Source organism: Diabrotica undecimpunctata, chromosome 2 (genome assembly GCF_040954645.1).
Source record: "Diabrotica undecimpunctata isolate CICGRU chromosome 2, icDiaUnde3, whole genome shotgun sequence".
NCBI lineage: Eukaryota > Metazoa > Arthropoda > Insecta > Coleoptera > Chrysomelidae > Diabrotica > Diabrotica undecimpunctata.
This window is the reverse complement of record NC_092804.1, coordinates 128,783,403-128,803,357: the sequence shown is the minus strand read 5'-3', so window position 1 is coordinate 128,803,357 and position 19,955 is coordinate 128,783,403. Positions and strand designations below refer to the sequence as shown.

The 19,955-nt window shown below is 33.0% G+C and overlaps 1 protein-coding gene across 1 annotated transcript in view; it reads left to right on the top strand.

The window, feature by feature from the left end:
• The window catches only part of MetRS-m (Methionyl-tRNA synthetase, mitochondrial), a 96,462-nt gene extending 81,096 nt beyond the window's left edge, over positions 1 to 15,366 (top strand). The window contains exon 7 of the mRNA XM_072523430.1: positions 14,864 to 15,366. Within this exon, the coding sequence (XP_072379531.1) occupies positions 14,864 to 15,264 (401 nt within the window). The 3' untranslated portion in view covers positions 15,265 to 15,366. The remainder of the gene's footprint in view (positions 1 to 14,863) is intronic.
• The last annotated feature ends 4,589 nt before the right edge of the window (positions 15,367 to 19,955 follow it).

Sequence of the window (19,955 nt, the reverse complement as noted above, 5' to 3'; positions counted from 1 at the left end):
CAATGAAAATTACATTCCAAAACGGTCATTTACTGGAGTAAAATGGCGCTTTGTGTCAGCCAATTTGATCTCGATCGAGCCTACAAAATCGAGACCAAGTAAATCAACTGTCAAATATACAAATGTCAGACTTGTTATCTGTCAGCTTAAAACCATTTTTTTTTAGATTTTAGATTCATAATAAATACAAAAATTATCAGGAAATTTTTTCGTTTGTGTAAAGATTAGATAGAAGTGAACTTAAAACTGAGCCCTGTAGGAGTTCTGAGCTATTAAAACGTGATCCAATGAGCTGTGGTTCCTCTTTAAAAAGAATATTTTGGACTAGCATTGAAGGCATTTGGAATGGATGAATAATTTTTTTTAACATATTAATTAACACTGGCATCTTCAATATCCAAACTTAACATTAGTACGTACTTATTGCGAGAGTGATATGATATGATATGATATTTTGAATGTGTTACTATGGTAGCAAGTGCATCTACAGTTTCACCACATTTTTGTCTATAATCAAACTGAGAATTTGGAAGTAGTTTTTTCTCATTTAAGTTCTATTTAGGTCTTACTTTATACTTTCTAAAACTGTAAGAACACAAGGCATAAGTGAAATTGGCCTCTATGATTTTGACAGATTCGGAGTCTCTAATGGCTTTAAAATTAGGATGACAATAACTTCTTTAAATATATCCGTACCTGCAGAGAGGACTTCATGAAATATTTTCAATAAAAGATCTTTGGAGGATGGCGGAAGCCGATTAATGTGGTCATAACCTAGACTTGTGCTGTACAGCGTTCCACGTTAAGAAAATAACATTAGGCTTATGGAGATCAGTGTTGCCAAAACTCTCAAGCTTGCGGTTTACTAGATTCTCGATATATTTTTCGAATTTCCATTTTCAATTAACATTTAACTGTAAGAATAACAACTGAAGAACCACAAAGCACAAAATCTTATTATCATTATGTAATCTCAGAGAACGACATAAAATCGCTGACATACGCACACCGTATTATTTTAAGTTGCAATTAGTAATTATACTCTGGCCGCTGAAAACATGGAATCCAAGGTCGCATGATCACTTAATGCAGGCATCGACAGGCGCTCGAAACTAGACCTTATGGGAAACTGTTTACACCGTCATTATTTGTGTTATGATACTATAACTTAAATGTTTTATGTATCATGATTTGTGTTTCAGTTTCGCCGGCTGGTGAATTTTGTGAAAATGTTTAAAATTAATGTACATCAATAACCTCTAAAAAACGGTATAAATATATTATAGCAACATTGTTAGTTCGTTTTTGTTGAGCGGTGTAAACGTGGGAAAAGTGATAACATATGAAGAGGAATATTTAAGAGTGCGTGCCATTCACATGATCATTCCATCTTTTCAGCGGCTCAACTATAGATATACGCATTCCAAGCGGTCCGTTTATTTGCTTTTAAATCTTTAATAGCCGGCAAAGTGCATGATTTAACTAAGCAATATTTTCTACTGATTTCTATGATTCATGGTATATGATATTCTTACCGAAAAACAAATAAACTGTCGTTACTATAATTAAAATAAGATAAAATAAAATTATCTTTTGTAAATAGGTACTATTTATTTAATTAAAATTATTTTCTCTACTTTTCATTTCTTGTTTCGAATGGGCACTTTTGGTCAATTACGTTAAAAAACATTAATTTAATTCATGCCTGTGAAAACGAAAATACAAATTATACAACCCTGAATCGCGCTTGCGTTCATCGTGGCATCGCTGCGCTTCTATCGTCCATAAGAAATATATGGCTCTATCTCCGCAATGTTATTTTCTTAACGTGAAACGCTCTATAGGACGATTATTTAAAGCATAACTGAGTTATGTCTGTCTAATCGGTTAAACTAAAAAATGATTTTTGTCGGCCACTATTTTCTCAGGTTTACTAGGCATGGATGTCACTATTCGAGGAGCAATTTTGTCAGAAAAATCTTCTATCCAAGTATCTTTAAAATATTTTTCTTTTATTGGTGATTTTCTCTATAACTTTCAAGTTTGAGTGCTTGTATTGATACAAGATGGTATGGATTTATTGAGAGAAGAAACCCAATTAATCCAGTTTTGTTTGGTAATACTTTTTAACTGTTTTTTCGTACTTGCCATGATTAATTGACATTTTATATTATACAGTTCTGAAGATTACGTTCTTTTTTATAACCCAAAGGTAAAAACTGACGATTTTTAATGGTCGTGTCTCATTCAGAATTCATATTGTGGTATTGCAATTTCAGCAGCATAATTTATACTATTTATATTAAATATTCGTATGATGCATTGTTTGGGATATCACCATTTTTATTAAAACGTTTTGTACTGAAGAAATATATAAAGGCCAATTATATTATTTGATGTATCTATTTTTCGGTAATATGTTTACTGTTTCGGCTTTAATGCAAATATTCACCTATAAAATAAAATAATTTGATCTAAGTGTGTAGAAAAATAGACCACTTAGTCTTAATAACAAGATCAGCACTGCAGAAGGTAACATAAATCATTGATTAATAATTCTAATTAGGCTGAGTTAGTATCGTTGCTTATCCATTATTTAAAACTGTAAATTCAAAATCATCTGTCATTTTTATTGGCTGTATTCCAATTCCATCATTTGTATGCGCACTCCAAATAGAATGTTGGGCATTAAAATCACCCCTATGATAACTAGTTTTTGTACCTAAAAATATGTTTATCGAATGTTTTATTGTACATCTAATTTTCGGGGCTCTATACAATGACATACAACAAATTTGACTCTTTCCATATTTAATATTTATAGCACATAACAAATTTATTTATTTAAAAGTATTGCAACTCCACCATAACACTTCAACTTATCCCTACTAACAAGATTATACCCATTAGAGTCATATAATACATTTTTTTAAACCATGTTTCACTATAGCTTTGTCTGTTTTTTAGTTACTAAATAATGAGTTATGCTATTTTTATTTGAGACAGGAGAACGAGCATTTCACTGTATTATTTTTAACGTAGGTTGACAAGACATTATTTATTTAGAATTAATCAAAGTATCCTCCAATACCTGTTCAATGTTACTAACCATTAATTTTTTATCGATCAATCGTATAGCATCAAAAGTTTGTATCCTTTGTAAAATCTGCAAATAAAAGTAGACAGATTTTTAGTTAATAATTAACATATTACTCAATAATTTTTCTGATTTATTATAAAATAACTGAGTTATTTAGATTTACGTATGTGTTTATATTATGGAGAATTCTACACTGATCTCCAAAATTAATCCACCACCTTAAATGTACCATAAGTTTGAAGCTATTTTTCTTTTGAACGGATGATTGGATTTTGATGATTTTTTTTCACATTATAGCTATATTTCTAATAAATTACTGTGCTAATGTTTTCTGAGAAATATTAACGTTTTACCCCTATACAGGATGTAAAAATAAAGTTGTGTTTTTTCAAGACCCCGTGGAATTTATTAGAAATAATGTTATTAATATTTCGAGATAGCTTCATCCTTTCTCAAGATTTTCGTAAAAAAAAATATCTCGATATCACTATTATCAAAGATTATACAGAACTTTAAAAGTTATAAGTTTTTATTGACATTTAAAGCAAAGAAAACACTACTTACTTACATTTTATTGATTTTTAAGGCAACTAAAGTCTAAGAAAACGTAACGGAAATAATCTTTAACAATTCCCGTTGTCACAAATACTTAAACGAGTATTTTTGCCTCTACTTCTACTTATTACTCCTTCATAGCGACGAGAAATACTTAAAATCAAGCGTCGTATTTGTGCTTAATCAATTGCACCCCAAACTTCCCTCACCATAATTTCTATGTCATCAAGACAGACAGGTGGTGGTTGTCGGCTCTTGAGGTAGTGATCAATAATATCTCACAAAACGTCTGTAATATACCTTTCACTTGTTAAGGAACCTTTTCGTAAAGCAACAAGATCCGTTGGCGCTATAAGAGATATTCCTTTCCAAACGATTACAGATCCTCTATTGAATAAAGTAATAGGTCTTATGTTGCACTGTGCATAGCGTTCTCTTGGCCGTCGAATAACTCTTACATGTCTATCTGAGCTATATAAGCAATACCTCGATTCATATGTGAACAACACGTGCTCCAAGTCATCAACATTCCAGTCAAGGTGCTATCTGACAAATTGTAATCTACTTCTACGATAAAGTTGGTGCTCTGACTGGTATCCTTACATGCAAATCTTGTCCAGAGAGATGCCTTTGTATAGTGTTTATACTAATTTAAATATTATGAACATCTTCCACTTTTATTTGGAAATGTCTCATTATGCCAAAACGTTGTCTTATAGCACGAAGCCTGATAAACTGATCTTGGCGTGGTGTTTTGAGTCTTCCTCTTTCTTGTTCACGTAATCTCGTATGGCCGTTTGTTTCTCGAAAACGTTGAATGAATCGTGTTACTGTAGTATGATAATTCTTAACGCCAATCCCATGTCCCGATAGTCCCCATAGATACCTCGTCTAAGGGCTAGCAATCCTAGTGGAATCCTACGTTGCCATAAAGTTGATTTCGTTTATAACTTAATCATTTTAACATTTTATCATCAAAAATGCAATTTAAAATTAATTTAAGTATATTTAAAGAGTTTTTACCCATGTATTTAGTGGCTTTAAACAAGTAAACCTAGAAAGCAATGATGATGTAATAGTCATTCCGAAAACGTTCTGTTAGGAATTTTATTCCGATAGGATTTTTATATTATTATACTGTCAGTCTCAAACTGTTCTGTCAAATTGTTTAATTTTTCATTGCCAACTAATGAATAATGTTTTGAACGTACTTTTTTTTTGATAATACAAGATATCGAGATGATTTTTTTTACGATGTTGAAGATGAAGCTGATTCGCAATATTAATAAGATATAGCGGTTATTTCTAATAAATTCCACAGGGTGTTGCAAAATAAGATAAAAAAACACAAGTTCATTTTTACACTCCGTATAACGGCAAAACGTTGACATTTCTCAGAAAGCATTAATATAGTAATTACTTAGAAATAGACCTGCAAGTACTATCACTATATATTTTTTAGAGAATCTACCAACAACCAGGTCGAAAATCTACTAAAAACTACCAAATGATACTAGGCATGCTCCATTGCAAAAAATGATTTATGCTCCAATATAATCTGACGTGAGATCTAATAGTATCGCTCTCTATGACAAATACACGATGTAAATGTTAAATTATTATTAGATACATATAGATCATACATGTCATGAATGTTTGTTACTCATTTTCCATTTTTTTTCATACCTACTATTTTTACTAAGAAACCATGAATCTTGACAATTTCCTCTGGAATCTTTTTCAAAATAATTTACTATTTTCTTAAATATTAGGCGTAACTACTCAGGCTCTTTTTTCCTTATAATTTTGGTTAATATTTTACACAATATTACACAGAAACATTTTGATTTTCATATCTTTTCCGGTCCTTGGTTTTAATTCTGTTAATATCTAAAAAGATTCGTTCACACTTAACATTAGATACTGGAAAATACACTTGGACACAAGAAACAAGAAAATTGAGGTCTATTATTGATTATGTTATAGTAAACCACGAAAGCTCGATAAAAATAAAAGACGTGAGAGTAAAGCGAGGCGCAGAATGCGGCACAGATCACAAACCAGTAATCGCTTGGATGGAATTCCCCTTCATATGGACCCAACAGAAATCGACCCAGGGAGAGTCTGACCAAGTTACGGCTCCGGCTACACCTGTCAATACGTGCTCAACACAAGAAAAGAAATTTAAAATCAATTTATTAGAAAAAGACTCAATAAAAGACCTATATAAGCGAAGATTGGACCAAAAGCTAGAAGAGTTTCGGTATGAATCATTCGAACAAACATACGAACACATAAAAACCTGCATGAAGATAGCAGCCCTAGAAGCTCTTGGAGAAGTGGACCAAAAATACACCCACCAAACTACGAAATTAACCGAAGACACACTAACATGCACAAAAAAGAAAAAAGAACTCCATATAAAATACCTGAACACAAAAAACTATGAGGACTTGGAACTATACAGGAAAAAAAATAAAGAAATGAAAAGAAAAGTGGCAAATGAAAAAAATGAAAGATGGGAAACAACATGCACAGAGATAGAACAGCACATAGGAGGAACGAGAAATTCAGAGTGATGGCGCATCTTAAAGTCGCTCCAAAGAAATAAGACAGAGAAAATCAAGATCGGTCAAATCAAAGAAAACGAATGGCAAGAATACTATAAAAAATTGCTAACCGAAGACCGCCCCGAATTCAAAGAATCAGAAATAAACGGAATATAAATCTACACACATGACGAAATCGAATTAAGCCTAGCTGAGGTAAAAAGAACGATCAAAACTCTAAAGAACAAAAAAGAAGAAGGTCCCTTCGGAATACCAAATGAATTGATAAAAAACGGACCGGAAAAGTTATTCCGTATGATACATAAAATGTTTGAGAGAACACTGAATGGAGAAGACTTACCGGCAGAATGGACCCAACCATATATGATATCAATATACAAGAAAGGAAATAGAAAAAACTGCGAAAACTATCGGGGAATCAGCATTATATCGTCTATAGGCAGACTGTATGGAAAGACCATAAAGGAAAAATTAGAAATATATATACAAGATAAAATCGGAGAAGACCAGGCAGGTTTCACAGCGGGGAAAGCATGCTTAGATCACATTTACACGGTCGAACAACTAATAGAAAAAAGAATGGCCAAAAATAGATCCGTCCATCTGGCTTTTGTTGATCTTAAGAAGGCATATGACTCAATACCTAGAACCAAGCTATGGGAACCAATGGAAGACATCGAAGTTCCACGAAGATTAATAAACGCGGTAAAAGCACTCAAAATACAGTGAAAACTGTGTAAATCCTTGTATATATATATATATATATATATATATATATATATATATATATATATATATATATATATATATATATATATATATATATATATGTAGGTCTTAATTAAAGTTCTTTTATTATTTGAAGAGGTTAACGTTATATTAAAAGTCCGCGATCTATGCGAGAAGTCTTTATTATATAGAAAATACACTGTAATGATGATATTTACATTTACAATACACAAGATTACGGATAATTGTCTGCGACCTGCGAATTAAAATATCGAACACCCCCGTCGTTAATTGGTTTCGTCTTTTCGTCTTTTTCGGCGTGCACGATAATTTAAGTATACTCAGTTCGAGCGACAAAAATCGAATCCCCGCTCAGGAGGAATGTCTGTTCTCGTCTACATATCTCCTGTCCCCCTTCGCCTCTCAATCCCGTCTCCCTTATAGCGACTTAAGCATATTGTTTAAGTGGTTCCTTGCAGTGGCGTAACTAATGAATAAAACTATGCTAAATACTTATAGTAAGAAATATTCCTACATTCGGCCATCCTGCTAGGAATCCGACTCGGATTCTGATTGGTTCTCTACCCATGCCTTCATATATTCAGCGCACGTTGATGTGCTCAGGGGGCCTTCATGATATCCTGACTTTTTCACATCATATCTATCATTGGGCTTAACATCTACTACCACATATGGTCCAAGATATTTCTTCCTCAGTTTGAGTCCACCACCAAACTGCGTTCTCTTAATTGCCACTAGGTCCCCTTTTCTATACATTCTCGGCTTCTTCCTTCGTAAGTCATACCTGCGCTTATTGTCCTCCTGGACCTTGATTAACTGACGTCTACTCTCGTTTCTTAACATGTCTCTACCTTCATCATATTGTTTGATCATTTCCTGCTCTATTATTTCTTTCATCCTTAGATCCTCTTTATTCTTCATCTTTGTCCCAAAGAGTACTTCGAATGGCGTAGCATCAATGCTTCTTTGATAAGTGCAATTAAAAAATTGTTGCAACTTATAAATATGCTTATACCACTTCGTCGGTTCCTCTATACTCAACTTGGTTAATACTGGGATTAACGTTCTATTGACACGTTCTACTTGCCCATTGCCTCTTGGTACACCTGTCGTAATCTTAATGTGCTTAATTTCTTCACTTTGGCAATACTCTTCGAACTCGTTCGCTGTAAATGTGGTACCTCTATCGGATATTATTCGGAGGGGATTTCCGAAATCCTTCTGTTGCCTCTTCATACATTCTATGACTTCTTTTGCCGCCGTTGATTTTGTAGGATAAAACCATGCAAATTTAGAAAAATCGTCGATGATCACCAAAATGTGATTATAGTTCTTGTTGGTTGTAGCTAACGGTCCTAAATGATCAACATGAAATGTTTGTAAAGGTCCATCGATTTTTAGTATCGGATGTAACCAACCCTCTTTTTTGCCTTCTTTTCTACTTCCAAGTATACACTTAATACAATTTCTTACACAATGCTCGACTTTTTCTCTAAGGTTAGGAATATAACATTCTCTTTGAATTAACTCCTGTGTTTTTGTTACAGCAAAATGTCCTACGTCGTGTAACAGTTTAATTACTTCTGTTTGCATTCGTTTCGGAATAACTAACAATTCCTTACCTTCGTCATATTTAAATAGAATATTGTTTCTAATCAGAAAGTCCTCGTAAGCTTCCGTAGCAAGTATTTTCTTTATTGCTTGAATGTGGTTATCAGCTTCTTGAGCATGCATTATTCTTTCTATAAAACCTGGTTCTTGTACTACTGATGTCTCATTTATTATCATGACTATAGGGTATCGACTGAGAGCGTCTACATGAGCCATCCTTGTTCCCTTTCTGTGTTCCAGTTCGTATTGATAATCTTCCAGTAACAGAGCCCACCTCTCAACTCTGGTAGTTAAATCTTTTTTATTCATGGTCTTAGTAAATGCGGAACAATCCGTTACTATTTTAAATTTGATTCCGAGTAGATAGATACGAAATTTTTTCACTGCTTCTATTATAGCTAAAACTTCTAATTCGTAACTTGTATACTTTTCCTCGGCTGGACTTGTTTTCTTGCTCATATAATAAACTGGGTGAAACTTATTATCTTCTCTCGATCTCTGTAGAAGACAAGCTCCATATCCATGACTGCTAGCGTCTGTGTGTAACTCGGTTTCTCTATCTGGGTGATAAATTTCTAACACCGGCTGACTAGTTAACAGCTCTTTAAGTTTTGAAAATGCACTCCTTTCTTTTGATCCAAACTTAAAGGTTTGATTTTTTCTGAGTAGATCACTTAATGCTTTAGCTATCGTAGCATATGACGGTACAAATTTACGAAAGTATCCAGTCAGGCCTAAAAATGACTGAATCTGCTTAAAGTTCGTTGGTTCCTTGAATTTCTTTATGGCCATTGATTTTTCATCCGATGGCTGAATTCTGCCGTCCTCAATAATATATCCTAAAAACGTTACTCTTTTCTGTAAAAATTGGCACTTTTTCTTCTTTATCTCTAAGCCGTAGTCCCTAGCTACTTCGAGTACTTGCTTTAAACGTACAACTCCTTCTTCTTCGGATTTACTTAAAACTATTATGTCATCCATATAGTAAATTGCTATGTTCTTGGATGTCAGCTCTCTAAATATGTGGCTGATAAATCTTTGAAACACTGCAGGACTATTACACAATCCGAACGGACATCTTAAAAATTCGTATTGTCCGTCTGGGGTGACGAATCCCGTGTATTTAATGCTATCTTCCTCTATTGGTACATGGAAGAATCCATTCTTGAGGTCTATTGTGCTAAAATATTCTGCACCTTGTAACCGATCCAATACGTCTTCTATTAAAGGTAATGGAAACCTATCTTTTATTATATTCCGGTTAAGTTTTCGGTAATCACCGCAAACTCTGATCTGTCCGTCTTTCTTTTTGACGAGTACAATTGGACTTGCAAAATCGGATGTACTAGGTCGAATTATTTTTTTCTCTATCCATTCCTCAATTTGCTTACCTACTTCTTGCTTTTCTGGTATTGATAGCCTTCTTGGGTTTTGGTGTATCGGTTCTTCGCTACTTAGAATTATTTTCATTTTTATATCTGTAGTCTTGGTCTGTCGCGGTTCATAATTTTCCACTAATTCTTTTATCTCCATCTTAATATTTGGGTCTTTAATATGTTCCAGTTGTAGATTATCATCGTGTGTTGCCTCGTCAACTGCAATCCTCATTATCATATTGTCTACTTCTTTTTTGCATACAATAATTCCATCATCGGTTATGGTAACCTCTGCTTGTTTTAGTATATTGTTTCCAAGAATAACTTCAACGTCTAATGCTCCTTTTGGGATTACATGAAATAAAATATGGAAATCTTCGCCTTGAATTTCCACTATTATATTAAAAGAACCTAAAGTCTTAACCTTAATACCTCCTAATCCATTTAACTCTACTATATTCTTCATAAAAATGACGTCATCAAAGTGCTTTTCAAAAATATCTTGTCTCATTGCACTTATGTCACTTCCTGTATCAAACAATGCACGTAACGATATTTTTCCAAATTTTAAGGTCACTGAGTTTTTATATACTACGTCAATGACATTTACCTGACCAGAAGTCGAAGGTCTATCTTCTTTAGCATTGCATCGAGAAGAAACGTGTCCAAATTGGTTGCATTTGAAGCATTTCGTTCCCTTGGCTTTATCAGGACAATCTCTCGATCTGTGCCCTCGATTTCCACAATTATAACATTGTTCTTCTTTCTTAATTCTGTTTTCCGACATTCTTCTGTCATGTCCTCTAGCTTCGTTGTTTCTATAATCTCGTCGTATTTCATTGTTTCTGCCATCTCGTCGTACTTCATTGTTTGTCCACTTCTTTCTATGCGTTTCAGTTGTAGAGGATTTGTGTGCCGTCTGTTTTTTAATGAGTTCATACAATTTAATTTTTTCCTTGAAGTCTCTGAAGTTGTTTGCGCCATAAAGTACAACTTTGTTAACAGGGTCGTCTTGAATGCCTTCTATTGTATATTGTATTATGACCTCGTCTTCTATGTTACCTCTGCTACCAATTTCCCTCATCGTCAGTACATACTCCTGTACACTTTCATCATGTTTCTTCTTTTTACGCATCAGCATTTTATGTATTTCAGCACTACTTATTTTATTTTCGAATTCCGAAGTAAGTCTTTTCTTCAATAGTTTCCAGCTATTAATTCCTTTTTCTGACTGAATATACAGTTTCGCAATTCCTTTTAGGGATCGTTTTGCAAAAATTAGCATTTGCAAATCATTCCATCCCATTAATTCAGAAATTTCTTCGAAGTCAGTAATCCATTTTCTCACCGGATAATCGTCTTTTCCGTCGAAGGGTCTTATGCTGTCTTCTACGTCTTTAAAAGTCAAAGCAAAAGAATCATTTACTTTACCGGCCGTCATTTTACCTGATTTTGTTTTTTTCTTCGTCTTTAAAGCCATCGTCCGCCTACTTTCAGTTTCGTCCTCGTATTCATTATCGTCTTCATCGTCGAAATCGTCTTTATCGTCATAAACGTCTTTATCTTCGTCATAAGCTTCTTTATCGTCGTCCGCGTCGTTGTCGTCATCGTCATCTTCGTCATTCTTGTCATCTACATTTAATTCATTCAAAAACGAACAAATACGTTCAATTACGTCGTCATTTGCACCCGAATAATCCAGATCCAATACGTTACAGACTGCAACTAAGTCTGGCATATCTAATTTCTGTTTTACGTCGTTTATCTTATCAGCATATTCGCTGGCATTTTTATCCCACGCAAAGCCTGAAAAATTTCGCAAGTTTCTTCTTGTTTGTCGCGGCACCCCTTCATCACCATATGCTATAATATGCAACGCCTTAACAGCTTTATATGCCGAATTTTTAATATTATAACTAATTTTTTGAAAATCGGTAAGAGTCGTTTGTTTAGACTGCATTTTAAAAATTGATATCAAAGTTATTTAAAAAAAAAAAATAAAAAATTTAAAAATTTATAAAAAGAATTAAAAATTTAAAAACTTATAGATTATTTTTCTGAGTGTAGTCTAAATTAGTATTACTGTGAACGAGGTTGTGGTCGCTTTTAATTCGCAAATCTTATCTCTTTATATTACAACAATATAATAAGTACAATAATATCTCAGAATAAAGCAAAATATCCTACTAAAAGATTTTGATTTTTAACATTCAATTTAAAATATTATAGTCAATTATCAACTATCATTATCAAAATCAAAAGTCCTCACATCAACAGAGTAAAGTTAAATCAACAAATAATTACAAATACTTTTGTTTGTTTAAAAGTTCTTTTCTTAATGTTCACAGCTCATGATAAAAAAAATAATCTTCGCACGAACAAAGTCACCTGATCATTTGTCATCATCCAGTGGGTCCAAACATCCATAAACCATAAATTAATCTTATCGTCGTCGTCTGCAACGTCGTCAAGTCTCGCCACTTCAGCCTCTTGGCATATTATGTTACAACAGTCACTTCGTCGTTGATTCGATTTTCACAAACTGCGTATTTTATAATCTTGCTTCCATAATTAGCGGCACAAATAAACGTTACTGTCTCTTTCGAAATAATCTCGGTTGAGCCCCCAAAATGTAGGTCTTAATTAAAGTTCTTTTATTATTTGAAGAGGTTAACGTTATATTAAAAGTCCGCGATCTATGCGAGAAGTCTTTATTATATAGAAAATACACTGTAATGATGATATTTACATTTACAATACACAAGATTACGGATAATTGTCTGCGACCTGCGAATTAAAATATCGAACACCCCCGTCGTTAATTGGTTTCGTCTTTTCGTCTTTTTCGGCGTGCACGATAATTTAAGTATACTCAGTTCGAGCGACAAAAATCGAATCCCCGCTCAGGAGGAATGTCTGTTCTCGTCTACATATCTCCTGTCCCCCTTCGCCTCTCAATCCCGTCTCCCTTATAGCGACTTAAGCATATTGTTTAAGTGGTTCCTTGCAGTGGCGTAACTAATGAATAAAACTATGCTAAATACTTATAGTAAGAAATATTCCTACATATATATATATATATATATATATATATATATATATATATATATATATATATATATATATATATATATATATATATATATATATATACTGGAAAAGCAACATATGATTGGCAAATGTGCCTAATTTTCTATATTTGGGACTTCCATCGGTAATAATCAGTCTATAAACTTTAACACAAACTATTATAAATCAGGTGATAAATAACTCCTACTCTCAGATACAAGTAAATTAGACACTTCCGTATCAACCTTAAATTCTCTGTATTCATTGTCTGTGTCTTGTATTGAAGTTTCATTAAATAAGTTAGGAAATTTCGAAAGAAGGAAATAAAGACTAGAAAAGTCTTCAAATACAGCTTTCTGTGGATCAAGATAAGATAATTCTTCAAATAAATTATCTTGTATGGGTAGTCTATTTTTTAATTGTTCTGATAATTCAATTAAAAAAGTTGTTGAGCTCTATTAACAAGTCGGTGGTCTTGTCTTTGTAATAATGGTGTTTTTTTTTCTAAATGTTAAGCTACATCTACCGCTACGCATGAAGTATCATTTTTAGGCAAGAAGTACATTTCAGCTTTTGGAATTAATTGGTAAAGTGCTGTAGTTTTTAAACAATTGTTTTTCATGTAGCAACTCCAAATTTGAGCAATGCATATTACTAATATCTCTATATAATCTGTGGTTTAATGGATAATCTTCTTTCTCCTCGAAGAATGATACTGTAGGCTACAATGTCAAAAAAAGAAAAATAGATCAAAAATCATGGTACAGTTGAGGTGGTGCATCAATTTTGGAGAGTAGAAAACGTTATCCTTTGAACATACTTTTCTTTTTTGATAATATAGATATTGAGATAATTTTGTTACGAAAATGTTGAGAAAAGATGGAGCTATCTGAAAATATTAATAAAATTTAGCGTTTGTATTTTATAAATTCCAAAGGGTTTTGTAAAATAAAATGAAAAAACCCAACTTTTTTTACACCACGTGTTTTGTATAAAACTTAATGAGGTTGCTGGTTAAATGATATTCGATAAATAATAAAAACGAAAAAATGAAATAATTTGTTTGTAAATCAATTAGCGAAAAATAGCAAATATAACTGTCAATAAATTAGGAAATTAACTGGTCTTACTCATTATTGATGTTTGTACAAAGAAAGACTTACCTTTTGAAATATTTGAATCGTAGCCAAAGAAATCTCGTTGGTAGCGCGTCGGGGCGCCGGCCGGCGCTCGATGGCGAAGAACCTATCACGTACTAGGTCTGTCTCGTTCGATGTCTTGAGATGAAGTGTTGTGAGATTGCAGGTCAGAAAAGAACCTCTGGCCGTTGGGTGGAAGAGGGTACATCAATAAATCACCCTATTGTATTGTGATTTAGAATGCGATAATTTAAGTTAATTGAGACAGTAATACGAAACCGTACACTTGTGTGCATATTTGTGACACAGAATACAAAGGAAGTCAAATTCTCCGCACTTAACATAATACATGAGACAACCAGTTTAGCAATTTAACAGGAAACAATATATTTTACCAAAGTCGTTAGGATACAGTATTGAATTTAGATCACATTACAGTACCGTAACAGAAATATTAATAGTAAAAATATGAAAAGAAATAGTACATACTTTCCCAAACACCACGTATATTAGTAAAACGTTAACATTTTCCAGAAACATTAATACAGTAATTATTTCGGAATAGACCGACAATGCAAAAAAAATCATCGAAATCCAATCAAGGATTCAAAAAATAGCTTAAAAATTATGGTACAGTTGAGGTGGTGCGTTAATTTTGGAGAGTAGAATATTAATCTACCTTTTTTGTTTCAGATGTTTGTCAAGTTCATTACGAAAACTTCAATTACTATAAAGCTATAGATTCTATCATTGCGACACTTCATACAGCAAATCTTTTCTTTGAAACGCTTAAACCATGGGAGCTCAAGAAAAACCAGGAAACTCAAGATACACTAAATGTGGTTATTCACCTAGCTTTGGAAACTCTAAGGGTTTCTGGTATTCTTCTACAACCTATAGTTCCTAATTTATCTAAAGTCTTGTTAGACAAGATCTGTGCGAAGGAGAATGAAAGATATTTTGAAAATCTTAAATGCTTCTCTTGGGACAACAAAGAATTTGAAGATAAAGTGCTAGATTCAGAAAAAGTAGTTTTGTTCAAAAGAATAATCACTGAGGAGGACAAAAAAGTTAAAGGGAGGAGGAAAAATTAAAAAAATTTTGATATGTTTTTAAAGCGAATTTGTAGATGTTTATAATAAGCTTTTCTATTTTTTATGTTCGTGTATAAAATGAAATATATGTTGTAATAGCGAGATCGGTATTTTTATTTATATTTTTTATTTGTTATCTTTTTATTGGAATTTACTCAATTTATGATATTAACTAAGTGTATTGCAAAATAATCTGAAATACTTATACCTTTTCTGACGGAGTAAGGTAGACCATGGGAATCCCGACACCAAGACAATTTGAATTTTCAGATTTATTCTATATTAGTTAGGTTTTTTATGAAAATACCTACTATAATTGGAATTTTCCGCATTCATTGGGTATGAAATATTGGCAAAACAATGTCATTTACGTATTTAAAAACAATATTTTCTTGACTTTAGCAAAGTGTCGGTATTTCCCCAATCACCTGGGTAATTCAGACATACGTTTGGGGTAATGCCGACAGTAGTATTAATAAGAAAATAATGAGACAACTGATGGTATCGCTGTATACGAAAACAAGATAAGTAGACACATAAGTAGATAATATTAAAAATCAAAAGTTGTTTTTACAACAAAGAACTTAGTTCATAGAACAAAAGTCACACTGATAGTTTTCAGAGCAATCATACCCACTGCACTCAACGTGAGCCCATTGTCCACAAAACATACATCTGTACCATAGTTCAGTTTTTACACCAAACTCACCACAAACCAATCACATTTCAGTGTTTTCGGAAAATAATTCAAAACTGTCATCAAATTCGTTTTCATCATACATTTTTGATTCATCTATACCTTTTTCGGAAGACGATTCTTCAAAATTAATTTGTCTTCGATACCTTCTTCCTTTTTGGAGCCTTGCGTTTTAATGCGCCCAATTTTCTTTGGGATTTATTTTCAACTTTTAATTGTTTACTTTTTTCACTCTTCAATTTCATTCATTTTTAGCTTCAGATTCGGGTTGACCTTTGGATCCTGTATAACTTTTTCTAGTCTATGCTTGACTTTTAAGTCCCTAATTTCTTTTTTTTTTCTTTGTGTCTTCCAAAACCATTTTCATAGGGGTGCCAGTCATAATTACTGAGTGTTGTTTTCTGAAATTTTTTGGATTTCGTTTTTCATCATTAAATGATTGTGGAAGAGGTGATACTGATTTCAAAACGTCTTTGAAATGAGATGAAGATGATGATGAGAAGAGTCTCAGAGGATTTTGGACAAGAATTTGGTACAACATTTGTTTTTGAACTACCAGGTATTGGATTTTCATAAATCCTACTTAAATCTAAGCTGATTGTTGTCTTGGTTCCAAATTTCTGTACCGTAGTGTCAAAATTGTGTTCATGAAGAGTTGCACTAAGTGCTAGTTTATAAACATTTTTGAGTGTCTTGCTCGGTGACAAAGTCTATATTAGTAAATTTTTCAGGACTGTACGGTAAGATCCCTGAATTACTAAACTCTGAAACTCTTTTGTCCATCGTTGCGACTTTCAAGCTTCACTAAATATAGATGCTATGTCAAACATAGAAATCTTCTGAAATTGATTTTCTCTCAAGAACCTGTCACACTGTAGTTTGAATGCTTTCTTCAGGGGCAATAAAACGACAAATCCAAAGGCTGTGGTTTATGTGATGTGTGAGATAGCATTGAAACAACATGTGCATGATTAGATCTACAATAATCATAACTAACAAGAGAGATGTGACTCCCGTGATTGTCCATGATCAACAAGACGGGATCTTTCTTTGTTGGTTTTACGTTGTCTTTGAAATGTGTGAGCCAGTGTATGAAGAGGTCTTCATTTGACCAGCCATTATGGGAGCATTTGTAAATGGCTCCAGCTGGTCCACCTTTCTCTAACTAAGATGGCATTATCTGCCTAAAATGTACAAACATGGGCGGTATGTATGCATCTGAAGCACTCAAAGTGCAGACTCTTTCCCAACTTGTGACAGAGCCCACCTGATGTTGGTCCTTAGTAGCTAAAATCTTTCCATGTTTTTGGACCGTAGATATACCAGTTTCGTCCATATTAAATATTCTAGTGGACTTAAAAGGATATTTCTTGTAAACTGCTTCCAAATTGGAAAAAAATAAATCCCCTTCAGATTTGTTAAAGGCAATAACTCGGTTCAGACTTGTTGCTGAGTGTTGACTTAAACTTAAGGTAGCATTCTTCTTACGAAATCCGAAAACCCAGTCCTCCCCAGATATTTTTGTTAAACCTTTATTAAATTTATGTTTTATTTTTAATTTTTCAGCAAGATCATACGCCAGTCTCCGTAAGTCTGTCAAAGTAATGCTATAAAACTAGTTTGATAGTTGTTTGATGTGATCAGCTAATATAGCTTCTTGTTATGCTGAAAAGTAAGACTTCCTTCCCAAGGCTCGTTTTTCGGTAGAATTAGATTTGAAACGGTCATGAAGCGTAATTCTTGGAATATTCAATTCAGCGGCAACACTGTTTACGGATCACTGAATCACTGATCATTGAATTGGTTCACTTTGAACCAATTCAAATGCGCTTTTTAGTGACTCCTCGTTCCATTTGCCCCTTTTCGTTGTTCTTTTTCTCGATCTCACCATCTAAAACACATCAAAAGCAACGTCTTTGGTATCAAATAACTGCATATTTAATTTTAAAATAATTGGGGTAATACCGAAACTGTCGATATTTCCCTTCACTGGTGTGTCGGCATTACCCCCGTCGGACAAGATGGCGGTTAAAAAAATCTACAGACTTAACTGAATGTTAAATTATAATATGAACTATACTAAAATTATCTTTATAATTTGCACTTTCTATTTATCTAAGTGTTTTTATAATAATATAATGTGTTATAGAGTTACCTTCATTTGTAGAGAAGTCAGTAATTAGATCAAAAACTAATAAAACACATAACAATTCAGAATAAAATAACTTGTTTGCTTGGATGACAGCAACTAACTGAGCGCTAACTGTGGTGGCACTCATGTCACTCGCTAAGCAGCAGCACTATACAGTAACGTATTCAACTAAAAATAAAACCAAAAGCCACTGTGTCGGTATTGCCCCATATGTCGGGATTCCTCCGGTCTACCCTATATTCCAGGCGTAATAATTATGTTTAGATAAAAAACTATGATTTTCACCGGTTAAAAGTGCATACAATTAAATTAAAATAAATTATTATTATTAAATAGAATATAAAGAATTATGGAAAAAAAAAATTTACCTTTAATATTATATAGTAAATTTAAAATTTATAAATACTAAAAAAAAAACAATAAAAGCAATGCAGTAAAACATTAATAAATTGATAACTTGTTCACACCGACGATGCGGTGGAAGTTTTCCTGTCGGCTTGCGAGGTTTCCTATGGGATCTCGAGCAAAGGAACCAGAGGAAAAAAAGGAACTTCAACTTAACTTCAATCGTTGGAATCGGAAGAAAAAAACAAAAAACCTACCCCAACTTATCTGTTTCCCTAATCCGGGTGACTTCTGAGAGGAAGGTTTTCCAAAGTGTTAAGTTATGTATTCGAGGACCAAAAAATAATATATCTACCATTACTTTTCCATTCTAGTTATGCAGGGAAAAAGAGGCGAGAGAAACGAACAATACAAACCAACTTTTTTAAACTTGTAGAGGTATAAAGGTTATAAAAAGATGACATAAAAAGCGTGATCCATTAAGATTTTGTCGAAAATGATGTTGATCTTGGAGACTTTAGGCTTATTAAATATATTTAAGGAATCAATTATATAAAGAAAAAAATAAATTCTCAATAGGTATATTTAAAATATGTAAGATATTTTTCGGTGACAAGAGAAGATCGGTCCGAACAAGGACAAGGTCCGAAATATGATACATACTAAGAATTATCTTGTAATGTAATAAGAAATATTACTCAAATGGAGGCGTATTAGTATCTTACGAGTATCTTACCGGTCTAGCTGTTGAGCTATTGAACAAATCCTAATAAAATAACAAACAAATCTACATTAAATCAACAAAATAAAACCGGTATTTCTTCAAACTGAACTGATTTTCTTATCGGACACCTCCCAGAAAGTGAAATCAGGAACCGTCTCCTCATCACCTCGTGACGGCGCATGTTAGATAAATCAGTCTTACCCTCTGTAGGACCTTAATGAAACTATTACAGTAAATAATAGGAATTGCTTATCTTTTAGTAAAAAATGGCTATATAAAGTATAATCACAATTAAAAGATCTTAGATAAATTACATGACGAAACCGTTACATTTTTCCGAATAATTACAACTACTTTGTTACTCTTATTTACTTTTACGTTCCAATTCTTGATTGACATCCAACCTTAATTCACGATTTGACGATGTCATTCATAACTTGACTACAAAATGCTACACATGCCGTAATAGTCTTCGATTAAAAGCAAAGCTTCCTTGTTTACTTCTATTCATTCAACAGCAACAACTGTAAGTAGCATTTCGGTACCTCGGAGGTAAAGGACACTATGTCCATTTTCTTACGTTTTCAGGAGAGCAGTTTTAAAATTTTTTAAATTTGTAATCAGTAAATACTCCAATGTTTCTTATATTTAACCAAGATTAATATATTATTATTGTGGTGTGTATAATCGTTTTTCATTCCATGAAGTGTTATATACTTGAGGTTTACCGTTCATTATTTAAAATTCTTTTAAAAATGTGTAGTTGGACATAG